General features: G+C 43.4%; 3 protein-coding genes across 4 annotated transcripts in view; 2 read left to right on the plus strand and 1 right to left on the minus strand.

Moving 5' to 3' along the window:
• Window positions 1-2,811: 2,811 nt before the first annotated feature.
• On the minus strand, window positions 2,812-5,866 carry LOC126995665 (ADP-ribosylation factor-like). Of its 2 annotated transcripts, none has more exons than XM_050855433.1 (4): window positions 5,656-5,866; window positions 5,288-5,368; window positions 4,022-4,203; window positions 2,812-3,534 (listed from the first exon to the last, which is right to left on the minus strand). In XM_050855433.1, exons 1-4 carry the CDS (start codon window positions 5,837-5,839, stop codon window positions 3,331-3,333), a joined length of 651 nt encoding a protein of 216 aa, XP_050711390.1. In that variant the 5' UTR covers window positions 5,840-5,866; the 3' UTR covers window positions 2,812-3,330. The 2 variants fall into 2 exon arrangements, with proteins under 2 accessions (XP_050711390.1, XP_050711391.1); XM_050855434.1 differs by having other exon boundaries at window positions 5,508-5,856.
• A 3,118-nt stretch (window positions 5,867-8,984) lies between these two features.
• On the plus strand, window positions 8,985-11,919 carry LOC126995670 (ADP-ribosylation factor-like). Its single transcript, XM_050855443.1, has 4 exons — window positions 8,985-9,257; window positions 9,460-9,540; window positions 10,582-10,763; window positions 11,253-11,919. The coding sequence occupies exons 1-4, from the start codon at window positions 9,191-9,193 to the stop codon at window positions 11,454-11,456; spliced, it is 534 nt and encodes a 177-aa protein (XP_050711400.1). The 5' UTR covers window positions 8,985-9,190; the 3' UTR covers window positions 11,457-11,919.
• A 4,391-nt stretch (window positions 11,920-16,310) lies between these two features.
• LOC126995676 (WD repeat-containing protein 61-like) overlaps window positions 16,311-18,825 on the plus strand; it is a 57,307-nt gene continuing 54,792 nt past the window's right edge. The window contains exon 1 of the mRNA XM_050855459.1: window positions 16,311-16,422. Within this exon, the coding sequence (XP_050711416.1) occupies window positions 16,339-16,422 (84 nt within the window). The 5' untranslated portion in view covers window positions 16,311-16,338. The remainder of the gene's footprint in view (window positions 16,423-18,825) is intronic.

Consider the following 18,825-nt stretch of genomic DNA (forward strand, 5'->3'; position numbering starts at 1 on the left):
GCCCACCAGCACCACCCCCCGCCACCGCCCCACAGCACATCAATCTCCAAGGGCGTGACCTGCTTCTGAAAACGAACAAACGCGCCCATCAAGTATGCAGTGCGAAGCTTCGGCGAGAGGCACCTACGCGCCCGTTATGTCCATTTGTCACTGTGTTTGCGTGGCGCTGAATCCCAGGTTTTATAGCATTAGGTGTTTTTGTGTAGGTGATTTACAAAGAAGTATTATGGCTTTTCGTGTGGCATATTCGATAGTAAGAGTGAAAATGATAGAGGACTGGAGTGTAGCTAACTTGACAGGGGGAAAACGTGTCAAACTAAATATTGGTTGAAAGATTAAAAAAAAAAAAAACGAGGTAACTATCCAAGGAAGTATGTATTAGAGAGAGAGAGAGAGAGAGAGAGAGAGAGAGAGAGAGAGAGAGAGAGAGAGAGAGAGAGAGAGAGAGAGAGGGCGGGCGTGGGCGGAGGAGGAAAGATGAAAACGGGGAAGCATTAAATAATAGCAGGTATTGACCGAAGGAGAGACCATGCACACACACACACACACACACACACACACACACACACACACACAATGGGTATTAAACAAGGTCAGATGCAATAGATGGACATACAGGTGGCGTATTCAGGTCGGCCAATCCCTTTCATTCGCCCCCCCCCCCCCCTCGCTGTAATAATGGTAATAGCTAACTTTTGGCCTGATATTTAGAGGGGAAGGCTAAAGGCTCCCCATTCCTTTCCCCTCCCTTCACCCATTGCAGCTGCTTATTATAATCGTGTGTGTGTGTGTGTGTGTGTGTGTGTGTGTGTGTTCGCCTTCTACTCCAGATTTTTCCGCATTTTCCAGTCGTGTTTTCTCAAGTTTTAGTTCAGATATGCATTTAAGGAATTATTTCTATGCAGGTATCCTTGATTATTATTGTTGTTGTTGTTGTTATCCGTTCCCAAGAAAATGACTGATTAAGACACGAAGTTCAATCTGCAGTACAATTTTCACAGTGGTCATTCTCTCGATGTGGAGGTCAATCATTAGAGTTTACTCTCTCGGGCTCAGTTAATTGGATTCCTCACAGACAGTGGACTCCCTCGGCCTATTATTCATGTGTCTTTATTATTTCAGAACCTTCGTGTGTCGTGTGTACGTGTGGAGAGTGGAATTACGTTGTTGTGATGTATTGTCCGTTTGTATGCATGACACTCCCGGCGATTCCTGCATAGTGTTTTGTTGGTAGTGTATAATGTCTCCCCTCCTTCCCTACCTGTCTCATCTCATAAGAAGAAGATGAATAAGATGAAGGAGATGAAGAAGAAGAAGAAGAAAAAGAAAAATCGAAGAAGAAAAAGAAGAAGAAGAAGAAATAAAAATAATAATGATAATAATAATAAGAAGAAGAAGATGAAGAAGAAAAAAGAAGAAAAATAATCAAAATAAAGTGACGAGGCTTTCCACTAACTTATTTCATTACGTTATTCATTAGCGGTATAACGAAGACCCCTCCTAATGCGCCACCCATGCATGCCATCATCGCCTCCTATTACCTCCGTCATTATAACATACGTGAGCATTAACAACACCTGAAGGAACCAATTATTCACAAGCATCTACGCACCACCTTACCTTACTCTGGTCTCTCTCTTCCTTGTCGCGCCTCGGGGCCAAACTGTTAACCTGAGCCATGCATGGGCGTCGTCTGAAGTGCCTCCGGACCCGTGGAAGGCAGCGACTCGGTTCTCTCCAACTCACACGTGTCCGTCTCGTGCTCTGACCCGCTCGTTTGGTGATGCGGAAGGTGGGAAGAAGCAGGTCACTCACTCACATCCACAGCTTGATCCCCGGGAAGTGGCTCTGTGATGCACTACTACTGGTCTAAAGTATCAACCTGTATCGCCGCAGTCACCATGTGGACCAAAACTCATGGCGCTATTACGTTTTATAGAGTAAGAGCTTCTTCATCGTGTTTATCAGCCACGTATTGCCAAGTTTGCAAATCACTCACGTAATTACAGCTATATAAAAAGGCTCGCACACACGCAAAAAAAAAAAAATTGACGTTCTCACAGCCGCTGCAGCATTTTTTTCTATTTTTTTCTTTCCCTCTTTTGATGTTTTCGTAAATAACGCGTACAAATAATCCGGTTCGCCCCTTGATTCCTCCTCGTTGTCATCCAAGGCTGGAGGAGGAAGAGGAAGAGGAGGAGGAAGAAGAGGAGAAGGCGGAGGAGGAGAACCGGGACACCAGCACCACGCGAACTGCAGTCACGCAAACGTTGCAAAATATGAAGACGAACACACACAGCCACAGTGAAATATTACGATGGAATATTTCATAACTAAAGCTTCATCTCCCTCCCTCGGCGCCTCCATCGTAGCTAAGCACAATAGTAAATAAGGAGAACTAGTCGCAGGGTATCAAGCACTTCCACTCGTGCCCTCAGACGCTGCAAGCCATGGGAGGGTCGGTGCGGTGCAGGACTGCGGGCGCTTGAAGCTGGGACGGCAGGTGGCGAGCCTGTGGCCCTGAGAGTGTTGCGCGCGGGAGTGAGTGAGCCAAGAAGGGTGACTGTCGCGGCCATCACCTGCAGTGTGTGTGTGTGTGTGTGTGTGTGAAAGATTAACAAAGCAGAGAGAGAGAGAGAGAGAGAGATATGAGCTGGGTGACGGTAACCAGGGTTCTCTCTCTCTCTCTCTCTCTCTCTCTCTCTCTTTTATTAGTCGTTCACACACACACACACACACAATCACACACCTTTTAGTTGTCTTTTCGTCCTTCACACTATTATCACACTGGATTAATATATAAACCACCGAGTACCACAGATTTTTATTAGGATCACTAAAAGCAACACTGATTAACACTGTTTATATGTATAGTTTTTTGTATTTAAAATTGCACGACTGTGTTACTTAACAAGTAAGTTTTTATCTTTTATAGTTTATATTTGTTAGTAAACTATCATATGTATGCAGCTTTGTAATGCTCAGCAGGGAAATCCATTTATTTCCAATATAGTGTTAGGTTAACGTGAGTTCGGAGGTTACGTGGGGGTTGCTTTAAAACATATATAAAAGAAAAATTGGGGTCTAATAAATTCAAACTGTGTTCTCTGATGTATTTTCACATTCTAGAAATCTTGCGACCCCCAGAAGTATCGACCTTAGAGGGGTGGCGACCCAAGTTGAGAACCTCTGCCTATAAATAATGACTTGACGAAGCTGCTGCTATAGTTTAAGCATTTTTTATATACACTAGCTTTGGAATGTATTCAATATATTCAATATTCTCTAATCCGAACATCAATATGAAAACTTAACACTCCAAGCCCAGGTTTATCTTAATTTTGTAGCCAGCCAATCCAAACCCTCATAAATGCCATCAGAGGTAGGGGCACACGTGGGCTGGATATGCCAGTCCCTCGAAAGGCTGTGGAGGCCAAGCGAGTCTCTGATGGTGGCAAGGGGCGCGGCACAAGGCAGGTCCCGCTTGTTGGCCACCACCAGCAGGGGACAGCCGGCTATCTCCTCGTCACGCATCTGAGAGGAGGAGGAAAAGGTTAGGTAAAGTTGGGAGCATACGCTAGAGCTGTGCGCCACCTGTCATGTCACTTTACTACCAATGCAACAACAGTTACTACTAACACAACCCACCTACGGAGCTAGATGAGACAAATCATGATCCGGATCACTCAGATCACGAGAATCCAGATCTCTGTGGTAAATAGAACACGGGCTCTGCTATCAGATCAGTGATCCAAAAGGGATCATCGTATATAGATGAGATCTTAAATTGAATCCATACCGTCCATCACGCCCACTTGGCAAACGAACAACAGTGGGTTCATCTGTCAGACAGACTACCTCAAAGGCAAGGCTGATTTTTTTTCTATAAATTTGATTAACCCACTACGTAATCTTTCAACCCTAGTTGTTGCAGTGCTACAAATATAAATAAATATATTAATGAAAAATAAATGAAATAATGATAAGAATTTTAATTGCATTAGGTCCTGCAGCCTCTCACCATCACGTCGAGCTCTTCCTTCGCCTCGGACAGCCTGGCGGGGTCATTGGAGTCAACCACGTACACAAGGGCGGAGGTGTTGGTGAAGTAGTGCCGCCACAGGGGTCGCAGCTTTTCCTGGCCGCCCACGTCCCATACGGTAAACGAGATGTTCTTGTACTCCACTGTCTCCACATTGAATCCTACAACGTGGTAAACTTATTAGTAAGGATCTGACTTATTCAGTATTTCTTTTTACAACAAAGGAGACAGCTTAAGGGCACAAAAAAAAGGAAACAGTAATAAAAAAAAAAGCCCGCTACTCGCTGCTCCTAAAAAGAATCCAAAGAGGTGGCCGAAAGAGAGGTCAGTTTCGGGAGGAGAGGTGTCCAGATACCCTCCACTTAAAGGAGTTCAAGTCGTAGGCAGGAGGAAAAACAGATGAAGGAAGATTGTTCCAGAGTTTACCAGCGTGAGGGATGAAAGAATGAAGATGCTGGTTTACTCTTGCATGAGGGGATTGGACAGTATGGGGATGAGTATGAGTAGAAAGTCGCGTGCAGCGGGGCCGCGGGAGGGGGGGAGGCATGCAGTTAGCAAGTTCAGAAGAGCAGTCAGTGTGAAAATATCGATAGAAGATGGAAAGAGAGGCAACATGGCGGCGGAAATTAAGAGGTAGAAGACTATCAGTAAGAGGAGGAGAGCTGATGAGACGAAAAGCCTTAGACTCTACTCTGTCCAAGAGAGCTGTGTGAGTGGAGCCCCCCCACACGTGAGATGCATACTCCATACGAGGGCGGACAAGGCCCCTGTATATTACATTCAGTATACATTCATCAAAAGTAAACAATGCTTGTCTATATATCTATCAAAAATAATCTATGCGTATCTATCTATATTATCTCTCTCTCTCTCTCTCTCTCTCTCTCTCTCTCTCTCTCTCTCTCTCTCTCTCTCTCTCTCTCTCTCTCTCTCTCTCTCTCTCTCTCTCTGTGTGTGTGTGTGTGTGCGTGTGTGTGTGTAATCCATTAGTTCTAGTTTCTTAAAGCACAGTAAAGCAAAAGCAGATGCTTTTCACAGAAACGGGACACCGCTGGATAGAGTGTTTGATATTCCCTGTTAATGTACTAAACTACTGCAGTATATAAAAACTGGAAAGTCCAAAAACTATGTAAAAGTCATGCTAAACAAATAAAATAGTATAATAGTGCAAAATACAATTAAGAACACACATTTCACAATATTACTACATAGTGCGATAAAACAACTGTTATTACATGGCCTCACCAATGGTCGGGATGGTGGATACAACTTCCCCAAGCTTCAGTTTGTAGAGAATCGTAGTCTTCCCGGCGCCGTCAAGACCGACTGGAAGAAACAAAATGTTGAGGAGACATAATTACTTTAATATGCAACTTTTGAGAGAGAGAGAGAGAGAGAGAGAGAGAGAGAGAGAGAGAGAGAGACCCAAGACCCTCACAGTGAGTGTCTGTCGAGTATGGCTTACCCATTAAAATCCTGCAGGGTTTCTTGCTCTGAACCAAGGACAGTATGCGAGACAGTAGTAGTCCCATCTTGCTGGGCTAGTAACTAAAGTGGTGGAAATATAAGTAACCTTGACACTTGCTGATGAGAAAAGGAAGCAAAAAGCAGACCTAGAGGTGCACCGGTGTGGGTGGTATGAGGAGAACGGGATTGAATGGTTGAGTCCAGCGTTGAGCCAGGCATATATGAGCGAGGCGAGGCTCCACGTGTCCCGAAACACGGGACGCAGGGCACGCTGGAAGTGTGTGTGTGGCTATGAGGACGTTGGCAGTAACTACTAGTGGTGCAACCCATGACTCATACATCGATTGTTTTCTCTCGGTGCAAATAACGTTGCAACCTAATCTCTCTCTCTCTCTCTCTCTCTCTCTCTCTCTCTCTCTCTCTCTCTCTCTCTCTCTCTCTCTCTCTCTCTCTCTCTTCTTTTCTTGATTTTTTTACATCTTACATAGTGCAATAGTTTACAGTTATGTTGATGAGCGGGCAGCGGCCCGCCGCTGGGGGAAATTTTTTTTCTCACTCAGGCACTCAGTCACTCACTCACCCACCCACCCACCCACTCACGTACTCAGGCACGCACGCACGCACGCACGCAGGCAGGCAGGCACGCCAGGCACGCCAGGCACGCCAGGCACGCACGCTCTCTCTCTCTCTCTCTCTCTCTCTCTCTCTCTCTCTCTCTCTCTCTCTCTCTCTCTCTCTCTCTCTCTCTCTCTCTCTCTCTCTCTCTCTCTCTCTCTCTCTCTCTCTCTCTCTCTCTCTCTCTCTCTCTCTCTCTCTCTCTCTCTCTCTCACTCACTCCTCCTCCTCACTCCTCCCTCCTCCTCCTCACTCCTCCTCCTCCTCCTCCTCCTCCTCACTCCTCCACTCACTCCTCCTCTCTCTCTCTCTCTCTCTCTCTCTCTCTCTCTCTCTCTCTCTCTCTCTCTCTCTCTCTCTCTCTCCTCTCTCTCTCTCCCTCGCTCTCTCTCTCTCTCTCTCTCTCTCTCTCTCTCTCTCTCTCTCTCTCTCTCTCTCTCTCTCTCTCTCTCTCTCTCTCTCTCCCTCTCTCTCTCTCTCTCTCTCTCTCTCTCTCTCTCTCTCTCTCTCTCTCTCTCTCTCTCTCTCTCTCTCTCTCTCTCTCTCTGTGTGTGTGTGTGTGCAGAGAGAGAGAGAGAGTTAAGGTTGCACCATATCACTCACTGAGATGCGTCATGAAGTGATACACCTTAAATGCGTCGTGTTCAGGGACAAGACCGGCTGACGCAACAGGAAATCAATCTCTCTCTCTCTCTCTCTCTCTCTCTCTCTCTCTCTCTCTCTCTCTCTCTCTGCACTTCTTACTTCAATCGGTGTCTTAGTGGAAGTGACAGTGGCCTGACAGGGGTTGCATCAGACTAAACTTTTGGTACGCATGCAAATACCAGCCCACTTATATCGCATTGGGAAGACTTAGAAGCAAGTGTATGGAACACTATAGAGATAGACTACTCTAATATGCATTTACTTGTAATTGAAATATATATGAATCAACGGTGCTAATATCTTGTAGTCTATAGTGTCATGGATCACAATGTTCCATACATCCAGTGTTCTAGGCTTGGACTGTCGTGTAGTACTTCATAGTTTACATTTTATATTGCATGCCATTGTAATAGATTAATCGACGAAACGGCCTATTTCAAATATGTCTCGTTAATTAGGTGCATATATGTACGTTATTATATTATTATCATTATTATTATTATTATTATTATTATTATTATTATTATTATTATTATTATTATTATTATCATTATTATTATTTTATTACTATTATTATAATTACCATATATTAACATTAACCTCACCAATATACGTACACAACAGGGTGCGTTAAGCGGCTTTAGACCCCTGACTAAATCAAGACCTTTATGTTTTTAGCACTTGTCTCCTACCATTGTATCTTTTCAGTTTCCTGGTGCTAGCCTACCTCCACATGTATTCCTAGTTGTATAATCACATTATGTACTGCCTGGGGGTTGGGATGGTATGTTACTCCCTTCTCCTTTGTTGTTTACTTGCAACAATAAACACTCAGTCTATCAATCAATCAATAATAGTTCATATTTTATCTCAAATGATACTGTACAAGCCTCAAATAATATATATTACATTCGCGATTTATATTAAAGAAAACAAGCACCCGTAGGTAAATGTATGGAGGCGATAACACGTTTCATGATTGGTAGGAAATACAACATTTAGGGTCGCCAGTCCAGGTCAAGACAGTATTTAGGGTCGCAACCACAAAAGTTTGGGAACCACTGCTCTGCAGCCGCGTTACAATATCCACCACCACCTCCTCAACCTTCACAACCACAACCTTCTCCTCGACCTCCACCACCTCCTGACTTTCAAAACCTCATCGACCTCCAGAATCTCCTAGACCTCAACCTCTTGCTTAACCCCCCAAACCTTTACGACTTCAAAACTTCAACTACTCCAAAACTTCCTTCTCGACCTCCAGAACCTTATCATCGACCTCCAGAATCTCCTAGACCTCAACCTCTTGCTTAACCCCCCAAACCTTTACGACCTCAAAACTTCAACTACTCCAAAACTTCCTTCTCGACCTCCAGAACCTTATCATCGACCTCCAGAACCTCATCTTAGATCTAAACAATTAACCTCCTCCTCAACAACTAATACTTCCTCTCTAACCCAAGCAACCTCCTCCTCAGCCTCCCTAACATACCTATGCCTCGACCATCGCCACCTCCGTCGCAGCCTCTGACAACCTACTCCTCGACCTCTACAACCTTCTCCATTTTAGCGAGATTCATAAAACGACTCCTGTGGCTTCATGTGTAAATCAAGAGTCCCTACGTTATGCGGCTCTAAACTTTACAAGTATACAAGGCCGCATTAGCCTTTGAAATTATACATAAATTAACCCACATTAAATGGCTTTACAGTACCAAGACAGTGTACCCCAGTCAGGCACTAATGTCCTGCTTAACCCTGAGATTAATGAATGTATTAGTAATTGATTAATCAGTAAAACTCAAATATAAACAATTAATTAAGGAATGAAATGATATAGAATGTTACACGTATCAATTTAAATGGCAGTCTGACACACACACACACACACACACACACACACACAGAGAGAGAGAGAGAGAGAGAGAGAGAGAGAGAGAGAGAGAGAGAGAGAGAGAGAGAGAGAGAGAAAATTTCCCCCAGCGGCGGGCCGCTGCCCGCTCATCAGCATAACTATAAACTATTGCACTATGTAAGATGTAAAAAAATCAACGAACGTAGAGAGAGAGAGAGAGAGAGAGAGAGAGAGAGAGAGAGAGAGAGAGATTAGGTTGCAACGTTATTTGTACCGAGAGAAAACAATCGATGTATGAGTCATGGGTTGCACCACTAGTAGTTACTGCCATCGTCCTCTTAGCCACACACACACTTCCAGCGTGCCCTGCGTCCCGTGTTTCGGGACACGTGGAGCCTCGCCTCGCTCATATATGCCTGGCTCAACGCTGGACTCAACCATTCAATCCCGTTCTCCTCATACCACCCACACCGGTGCACCTCTAGGTCTGCTTTTTGCTTCCTTTTCTCATCAGCAAGTGTCAAGGTTACTTATATATCCACCAGTTTAGTTACTGGCCCAGCAAGATGGGACTACTACTGTCTCGCATACTGTCCTTGGTTCAGAGCAAGAAACCCTGCAGGATTTTAATGGGTAAGCCATACTCGACAGACACTCACTGTGAGGGTCTTGGGTCTTGGGTCTCTCTCTCTCTCTCTCTCTCTCTCTCTCTCTCTCTCTCTCTCTCTCTCTCTCTCTCTCTCTCTCTCTCTCTCTCTCTCTCTCTCTCTCTCTCTCTCTCTCAAAAGTTGCATATTAAAGTAATTATGTCTCCTCAACATTTTGTTTCTTCCAGTCGGTCTTGACGGCGCCGGGAAGACTACGATTCTCTACAAACTGAAGCTTGGGGAAGTTGTATCCACCATCCCGACCATTGGTGAGGCCATGTAATAACAGTTGTTTTATCGCACTATGTAGTAATATTGTGAAATGTGTGTTCTTAATTGTATTTCGCACTATTATATAATACTATTTTATTTGTTTAGCATGACTTTTACATAGTTTTCGGACTTTCCAGTTTTTATATACTGCAGTAGTTTAGTACATTAACAGGGAATATCAAACACTCTATCCAGCGGTGTCCCGTTTCTGTGAAAAGCGTCTGCTTTTGCTTTACTGTGCTTTAAGAAACTAGAACTAATGGATTACACACACACACACACACACACACGCACACGCACACACACAGAGAGAGAGAGAGAGAGAGAGAGAGAGAGAGAGAGAGAATATAGATACGCATAGATTATTTTTGATAGATATATAGACAAGCATTGTTTACTTTTGATGACTGTATACTGAATGTAATATACAGGGGCCTTGTCCGCCCTCGTATGGAGTATGCATCTCACGTGTGGGGGGGCTCCACTCACACAGCTCTCTTGGACAGAGTAGAGTCTAAGGCTTTTCGTCTCATCAGCTCTCCTCCTCTTACTGATAGTCTTCTACCTCTTAATTTCCGCCGCCATGTTGCCTCTCTTTCCATCTTCTATCGATATTTTCACGCTGACTGCTCTTCTGAACTTGCTAACTGCATGCCTCCCCCCCTCCCGCGGCCCCGCTGCACGCGACTTTCTACTCATCCTCATCCCCATACTGTCCAATCCCCTCATGCAAGAGTTAACCAGCATCTTCATTCTTTCATCCCTCACGCTGGTAAACTCTGGAACAATCTTCCTTCATCTGTATTTCCTCCTGCCTACGACTTGAACTCCTTCAAGAGGAGGGTATCTGGACACCTCTCCTCCCGAAATTGACCTCTCTTTCGGCCACCTCTTTGGATTCTTTTTAGGAGCAGCGAGTAGCGGGCTTTTTTTTTTATTACTGTTTCCTTTTTTTTGTGCCCTTAAGCTGTCTCCTTTGTTGTAAAAAAAAATGCTGAATAAGTCAGATCCTTACTAATAAGTTTACCACGTTGTAGGATTCAATGTGGAGACAGTGGAGTACAAGAACATCTCGTTTACCGTATGGGACGTGGGCGGCCAGGAAAAGCTGCGACCCCTGTGGCGGCACTACTTCACCAACACCTCCGCCCTTGTGTACGTGGTTGACTCCAATGACCCCGCCAGGCTGTCCGAGGCGAAGGAAGAGCTCGACGTGATGGTAAGAGGCTGCAGGACCTAATGCAATTAAAATTCTTATCATTATTTCATTTATTTTTCATTAATATATTTATTTATATTTGTGGCACTGTAACAACTAGGGTTGAAAGATTACGTAGTGGGTTAATCAGATTTATAGAAAAAAAATCAGCCTTGCCTTTGAGGTAGAGTCTGTCTGACAGATGAAGCCACTGTTGTTCGTTTGCCAAGTGGGCGTGATGGACGGTATGGATTCAATTTAAGATCTCATCTATATACGATGATCCTTTTTGGATCACTGATCTGATAGCAGAGCCCGTGTTCTATTTACCACAGAGATCTGGATTCTCGTGATCTGAGTGATCCGGATCATGATTTGTCTTATCTAGCTCCGTAGGTGGGTTGTGTTAGTAGTAACTGTTGTTGCATTGGTAGTAAAGTGACATGACAGGTGGCGCACAGCTCTAGCGTATGCTCCCAACTTTACCTAACCTTTTCCTCCTCCTCTCAGATGCGTGACGAGGAGATAGCCGGCTGTCCCCTGCTGGTGGTGGCCAACAAGCGGGACCTGCCTTGTGCCGCGCCCCTTGCCACCATCAGAGACTCGCTTGGCCTCCACAGCCTTTCGAGGGACTGGCATATCCAGCCCACGTGTGCCCCTACCTCTGATAGCATTTATGAGGGTTTGGATTGGCTGGCTACAAAATTAAGATAAACCTGGGCTTGGAGTGTTAAGTTTTCATATTGATGTTCGGATTAGAGAATATTGAATATATTGAATACATTCCAAAGCTAGTGTATATAAAAAATGCTTAAACTATAGCAGCAGCTTCGTCAAGCCATTATTTATAGGCAGAGGTTCTCAACTTGGGTCGCCACCCCTCTAAGGTCGATACTTCTGGGGGTCGCAAGATTTCTAGAATGTGAAAATACATCAGAGAACACAGTTTGAATTTATTGGACCCCAATTTTTCTTTTATATATGTTTTAAAGCAACCCCCACGTAACCTCCGAACTCACGTTAACCTAACACTATATTGGAAATGAATGGATTTCCCTGCTGAGCATTACAAAACTGCATACATATGATAGTTTACTAACAAATATAAACACTTGTTAAGTATCACAGTTGGGCAATTTTTTATAAAAAAAACTATACATATAAACAGTGTTAATCAGTGCTGCTTTTAGTGATCCTACTTACTTCAATCGGTGTCTTAGTGGAAGTGACAGTGGCCTGACAGGGGTTGCATCAGACTAAACTTTTGGTACGCATGCAAATACCAGCCCACTTATATCGCATTGGAAAGACTTAGAAGCAAGTGTATGGAACACTACAGAGATAGATTACTCTAATATGCATGATTAATAATAAACAATTACTTGTACTCAGGGTTAGAACCAAACTAAGAGAGAGAGAGACATTTTTTTTTTTTTACGTCGTGGCCTATTGCGCCGGTAGGCTTCTTCCCGGTGGATTCTGAATTCCTGATGGTCGGTCCATGGCTTCTTCCCGGTGGAACCTGATGGTCGGCCCAGCCCGTTCTGGCGCAGGCGAGTGTTTATAGTGGCGCCATCTTGCTTTTGCTCATGCTGCCCTCCCGGGGCTCATCTTTAATCCTAGAATCTAGAGTCCGGGTTGATAGGTGGTCTTCTGGACAGCATGTGGGCGGCACGCTATCCATTCAGCCACCGCCTCCCCATTTAATGAACAATAGAAGACCCACCCTTCAGGAACTTAACGACTCAAGGCTGGAGGCTGCAGAACGCTTAGCCTTAGACCTTACTATTATTTCCGATTGGGGCAAGAAGAACCTGGTGTCCTTCAACGCCTCAAAAACACAGTTTCTCCACCTATCCACTCGACACAATCTTCCAAACAACTATCCCCTATTCTTTGACAACACCCAGCTATCACCTTCCTCAACACTAAACATCCTCGGTCTATCCTTAACTCAAAATCTCAACTGGAAACTTCATATCTCATCTCTTACTAAAACAGCTTCCTCGAGGCTGGGCGTTCTGTACCGTCTCCATAGTTCTTCTCCCTGCACAGTTGCTGTCCATATACAGGGGCCTTGTCCGCCCTCGTATGGAGTATGCATCTCTCATGTGGGGGCTCCACTCACACAGCTCTTCTGGACAGAGTGGAGGCAAAGGCTCTTCGTCTCATCAGCTCTCCTCCTCATACTGATAGTCTTCTACCTCTTAAATTCCGCCGCAATGTTGCCTCTCTTTCTATCTTCTATCGATATTTCCACGCTGACTGCTCTTCTGAACTTGCTAACTGCATGCCTCCCCCTCCGCAGCCCCGCTGCACTCGACTTTCTACTCATGCTCATCCCTATACTGTCCAAACCCCTTATGCAAGAGTTAACCAGCATCTTCACTCTTTCATCCCTCACTGGTAAACTCTGGAACAATCTTCCTTCATCTGTATTTCCTCCTGCCTACGACTTGAACTCTTTCAAGAGGAGGTATCAGAACCTCCTCGAAACCGACTTATCTTTCGGCCACCTCTTTGGATTCTTTTTAGGAGCAGCAGTAGCGGGACTTTTTTTATTAATGTTTACTTTTTTGTGCCCTTGAGCTGTCTCCTTTGCTGTAAAAAAAAAATATATATATATATATATATATATATATATATATATATATATATATATATATATATATATATATATATATATATATATATATATATATATATATATATATATATATATATATATATATATATATATATATATATATATATATATATATATATATATATATATATATATATATATATATATATATATATATATATATATATATATATATATATATATATATATATATATATATATATATATATATATATATATATATATATATATATATATATATATATATATATATATATATATATATATATATATATATATATATATATATATATATATATATATATATATATATATATATATATATATATATATATATATATATATATATATATATATATATATATATATATATATATATATATATATATATATATATATATATATATATCACCATCTCTCCTCCTCTAAACCTCACCTCTTCCTCACCGAAACACAGGTCTCGGCGGCTACTGACAGCAATCTTTACTCTGTTCCCTCCAACTAGCTCTATCATAAATTTCAATCCAAAGCTGAATGTTGCGTCTACGTGCGCAACGACATCATTTGCTCTTGTGCCCACGACCTTGACTCTTCTGAATTTTCCACCATCTGGCTAAGACTTCCTTGTCGTGCTATAACTAAATACATCTGTGCTGTTTATATCTCACCTAACTCTACTAACATGCAGAATTCTTTGACTACTAAATTTGAACTCTAAAGTGGAGCACATCTTGACCCACTCTCCCTTCTCTGAAATCTCCATCTTAGGAGATTTCAGTGCTTACCACCAGCTTTGGCTTTCATCCTCTTTCACTGACCAGCCTGGTGAACAAGCCTACAACTTAATTTGCTCTCCTCAATGATCTAGAGCAATTGGTTCAGCACCAATGGCGTAGTTAGGCTTGGGCTATCGGGGCTATAGCCCCGAATGTTTTATGAATAGCCCCAGACCTCAGATTTTTTTTCTTTTTTCCTAAGAATAGCCCCAGCCAGGCCAATACAAAATGTTAATTCTTGTTAAGCTGTTAGTAATAGAAATTAGATTTCATAGATCTCATGCGGAAATCATACGGTTTGTTTCCGTCCGGTTCACGTTCCTATCACGTATTCACGGCCACTCGCCAGTCGGCCATCAGTGCTAGGGGCATAGCTGGGCGTTATCGCGATAAGTTATCGCGATACTTTATCGCTGATAACAAAATCGGATTATCGACCATCCGCTACTTATTTAAATATATATCGTTATCTTCGTTACTTTTGTAACCCAACTAGCGATAATCGCTACTTTTTTTCCGCCTCTCAGGAAAACAATGTTGTCTCCTTACTGCGCATGCGTGGCCCGGTGTTTTATGAAAAAACTTCGGGGTATGAAATATCTTCGGTGATGAGATTTCATACTTAGGTCATGAAAATTAAAATACTAGGTTATTTTTTCATGCTACTCAAAAATCAATATATCATAGAGAAAAATCATTTAACTTTGCCCCAAAAATGATTATTCACTGCCTCAAATTTGATATTCCATATTTGTTTGTGAGTATGTCATGGTATTGAAGGCACCCGATGTTGTGTTATTTGGTGTCCCATCGTCAAAAGCTGGCGCTTTTATGTACAAACACTGGTCTCTCGTGAACTGCGCATGCTCAGACCAATAAGTGTAGACCTGTACAGTCTCACAATGCTTTTTTAACACATTAAGAGTTGCTGGAAAGCTGAATCAAACATACAGTACCACCATCCTCGCTGTTTCTAGAACGACGTACACTCTGTACATATAAATACAACTCGTACAGAGTGTCGTCCTAGAAACAGCGAGGATGGTGGTAGTTGTACTATATGTCTGATTCAGCCTTCCAGCAACTCTTAATTACGGTTTAAAAGCTTTGTGAGACTGTACAGGTCTACGCTTGCTGGTCTGAGCATGCACCGTTCACGAGAGACCAGTGTTTGTAAACAATTTTTGACGGTGGGGACGCCAAAGAACACAACACCGGTTCAGGCATTTCTAGTATTAACGTCCATATGTACGTGTCAACGTGTGGTTTTAAGGTTTTGTAAGTTTCCTAAAATACAGATAATGAAAATTTGAATTCATCAATGTTGTTCTATCTGAAATATCAATATAGTATCGTTTTCGCCTATCGGACTTATCGCTAGCTAGTATCGGAATTGTGGATTTATATCGGGTATCGGTTATCGGTTATCGCCTATATTTGTGTCTCTAGTTAACGAATATCGGTTATCGCCGTTAAGGTTTTTCATTATCAGTTATCGGTTATCGGGAATAAGGTTTTCTGTTATCGTGCCCAGCTATGGCTAGGGGTGAGTGGATAAGAACGAACATGGCGAAGTTTAATTACCGTCATACCTCTGGCGACAATAAACCCCGCCCCACTCATTGTCAAAGACGAAATCATTGACTTTCGCGCACAGGGACGCCTTCTCGGTCTTAAGATCTCCCGGCGTGGGCTCACTCCCCAAGTCACCTAGAGGGCGGCGTGGGCGAGGGCGGCGCTAACCATGTTGTATCGCTTCCGGGATCTCGAACCCAGGATAAAACTGCATCTCGTTAAGGCCCTGATGATCCCTGTTCTCACTTACCCGCCCATTCCCATCCATGGGCTAAGTGCGACGGCCCTCGGTCGGCTCCAGAAGGTGCAGAACGCGGCACTAAGATTTGCCCTCAGCGTACGGTGGGACGAGTTCAGGGGCAGAATTCACAAACATACTCAATAACTAGGAACTAACATAGCTACGCACTATTGATTTAGTGACCGACGTTAGCGTCAGATTCACGAAGCAAACCTTAGATGTATAGTTAGAGGCGCGCTAAGTCAGCGAGGCCGCTGATTGGATAAGCGTCATCGATGACGTCATCGGGCTCACGGTGAGTCACAGGTCCCGCAACGGTATCAGCTGTGTTTACAGGGTGGCCGGAGCTGTGGAGGCATGGCCAAGGTCGAAGGGAAGGAAGAAAGACGAGCTGACCTTCCTGGCTCTTTCCTGTCGGGACTGCCTGCGACTCGGAGATTGGTGGGTAGGGTTTGACGATACTCAAGGGACCATCCAGGTAGGCTACAGGCGCACCCATGGAGCCCCTCACTTAATCCTCAGGTATACCAGCTACAGCCAAATTTGACGTGACTCACCATGACACCTCTCTCTCACTCTCGTTAAAAATATTATAACGTTTGTATTTTCCATCATTATAATTGTTATATCGGGGGCTCCCGTGGTCCCGTGGTAGAGCCTCGGCCTTGCGCTTCGGCGTGGTGCCTGGGGTGTCTGGGTCCGAGACCTGTCAGTTACCACGGGGGTGGAAAGGTGGGCTCTTTCCGACACCCTCAGCCCCGTTGTTGGGTCTCCTCCTTGAAAGAATTGTGTATCTCTCTCCCGGCCGTCTGGGGGATTGCGCGGCATGCTCCGTCTTCCTCCATTGGGGTATATCCCCCCCCCCCCCCAAAAAAAAAAAGTTATCTATGACTATTTTCGTATCATTAATATTTCAGAGATGAATAGATAGATAGAGAGAGATTTACATAGATTATAGAAAATCAGACCACACAGACCCCATGGTCCAGACTTGGTGGTCTGTCCTAAACTAAAGTGATTTTAGTGATTTTACATTAATCAAGACTCCAAAACGTTGCACTTCTACTCTAGTTGATATTAAGTTGAAGGAAGTGACGGTCGAGCTTATTTGAAGGAGTCAATCGTGTTACACTGGACCACTGATGGTGGAGCTTATTCCATTCTCGCACTACAACGTTGGTGAAGAAAAATTTGGTGCAGTCTGAATTTACTTGTCTACATCTGAGTTTACGCCATTGTTCCTCGTGCGCAAAGTGTCATCGATCATAAACAATGTTGATCTGTCTACATTCGTGAAACCATTAAGTATTTTAAAACATTCGATCAATTTTCCTCGGAGGCGACGTTTCTCAAGACAGAACATGTTAAGGTTAGACCTCCTTTCTTCGTATGATTTGTTGCTCAAGGAAGGTATAATTTTCGTTGCCCGACGCTGAACACCGTCTAATGTAGCAATATCGTGTGCATGGTGGGGAGACCAAAACTGTACCGCATATTCCAAGTGGGGTCTGACTAAAATGTTGTAGAGCGGGAGTATTACATCTTTATTCTTAAATAAAAAGTTTCTTTTAATGAAGCCCAACATTCTGTTCGCTTTATTTGCTGCATCGATGCATTGCTGTGAGAATTTGAGGTTTGACGCCATTTTGACCCCCAAGTCCTTGACGCATTGAACGCTTTTGAGTTTAACGCCGCGCATTTCGTAATCAAACTTCCTATTCCTCGTTCCAACTTGAAGGACCTGGCACTTGTCTACGTTAAAGGGCATCTCCCATCTATCCGACCTAGCTGAAATTTTGTGCAAATCCTCGTGGAGGCTTTGCCTGTCTTCGTCAGTGAGAACCGAGTTACCAATCTTTGTGTCGTCTGCAAATTTACTAATGCGGTTATTGAGTCCAACATCCACGTCGTTGATGTAAATAATGAAGAGCACTGGGACAAGAACCGAGCCCTGAGGGACGCCACTAGTGACCGGCGCCCACTCTGAGTTAAATCCGTCAATCACTACTCTTTGTTGTCTGTTGCTCAACCAATTCGCGATCCATTGGTTTACCTGACCGTCAATACCTATTTGCTTTAATTTGTAAAGTAATTTATGATGCGGGACTTTATCAAACGCTTTCTGAAATCAAGATAGACTACGTCCAGTGATTTGGTTACGTCATAAACAGTGAAGGTCGTTATAAAGGTTAATAGATTTGATAGGCAGGATCTTTTTGTTTCGGAAGCCATGTTGTGAGTCCCCAATTAATGAGTGGCTTTCAGGTAACTCACAATTTTGTCTCTAATTATGCCCTCAAGTTGCTTACATTCATCCGAAGTTTGAATAATGGGCCTGTAATTAGCTGGTTCTTTTTGTCTCCTTTCTTAAAATCGGTGTCACGTTAGCCTTTTCCAATCTGAAGGGACAATGCCTTGTCGCAAGGACATATTGAATACTGATTTGTGAGGGAGGAGAGTATTTCGCACTTTGTTTCTTTCAGCAGAGTTGGATATACTTTATCAGGTCCAGGACTTTTATTTGTTTTAAGTGATTTGAGGCTTTAAGGACTTCATCGGGTTTTATTTCAAAGTTAGACAATGCATGCTCGGTTTACATTAGTACTGGTGTTGGTGGTGGTGGTGGGAGGACTGTTATTATTAAACACCGAGGAAAAGTAATTATTTAATAGGTTTGCAACGTGTTGGCTGTCAGTCACTAGTGCACCGTCGCTGTTTGTTAAAGGTCAATTCCACTTCTGATCGCCTTTCTGTTGTTTATGTAACTGAAGAAGGATTTCGGATTATTTTTACAGTTGGCTGCAATATTTTCTTCATATCTACGCTTTGCCTGATGCACTAATC

Source organism: Eriocheir sinensis, chromosome 1 (assembly GCF_024679095.1).
Source record: "Eriocheir sinensis breed Jianghai 21 chromosome 1, ASM2467909v1, whole genome shotgun sequence".
In the NCBI taxonomy this organism is placed as follows: Eukaryota; Metazoa; Arthropoda; class Malacostraca; order Decapoda; family Varunidae; genus Eriocheir; species Eriocheir sinensis.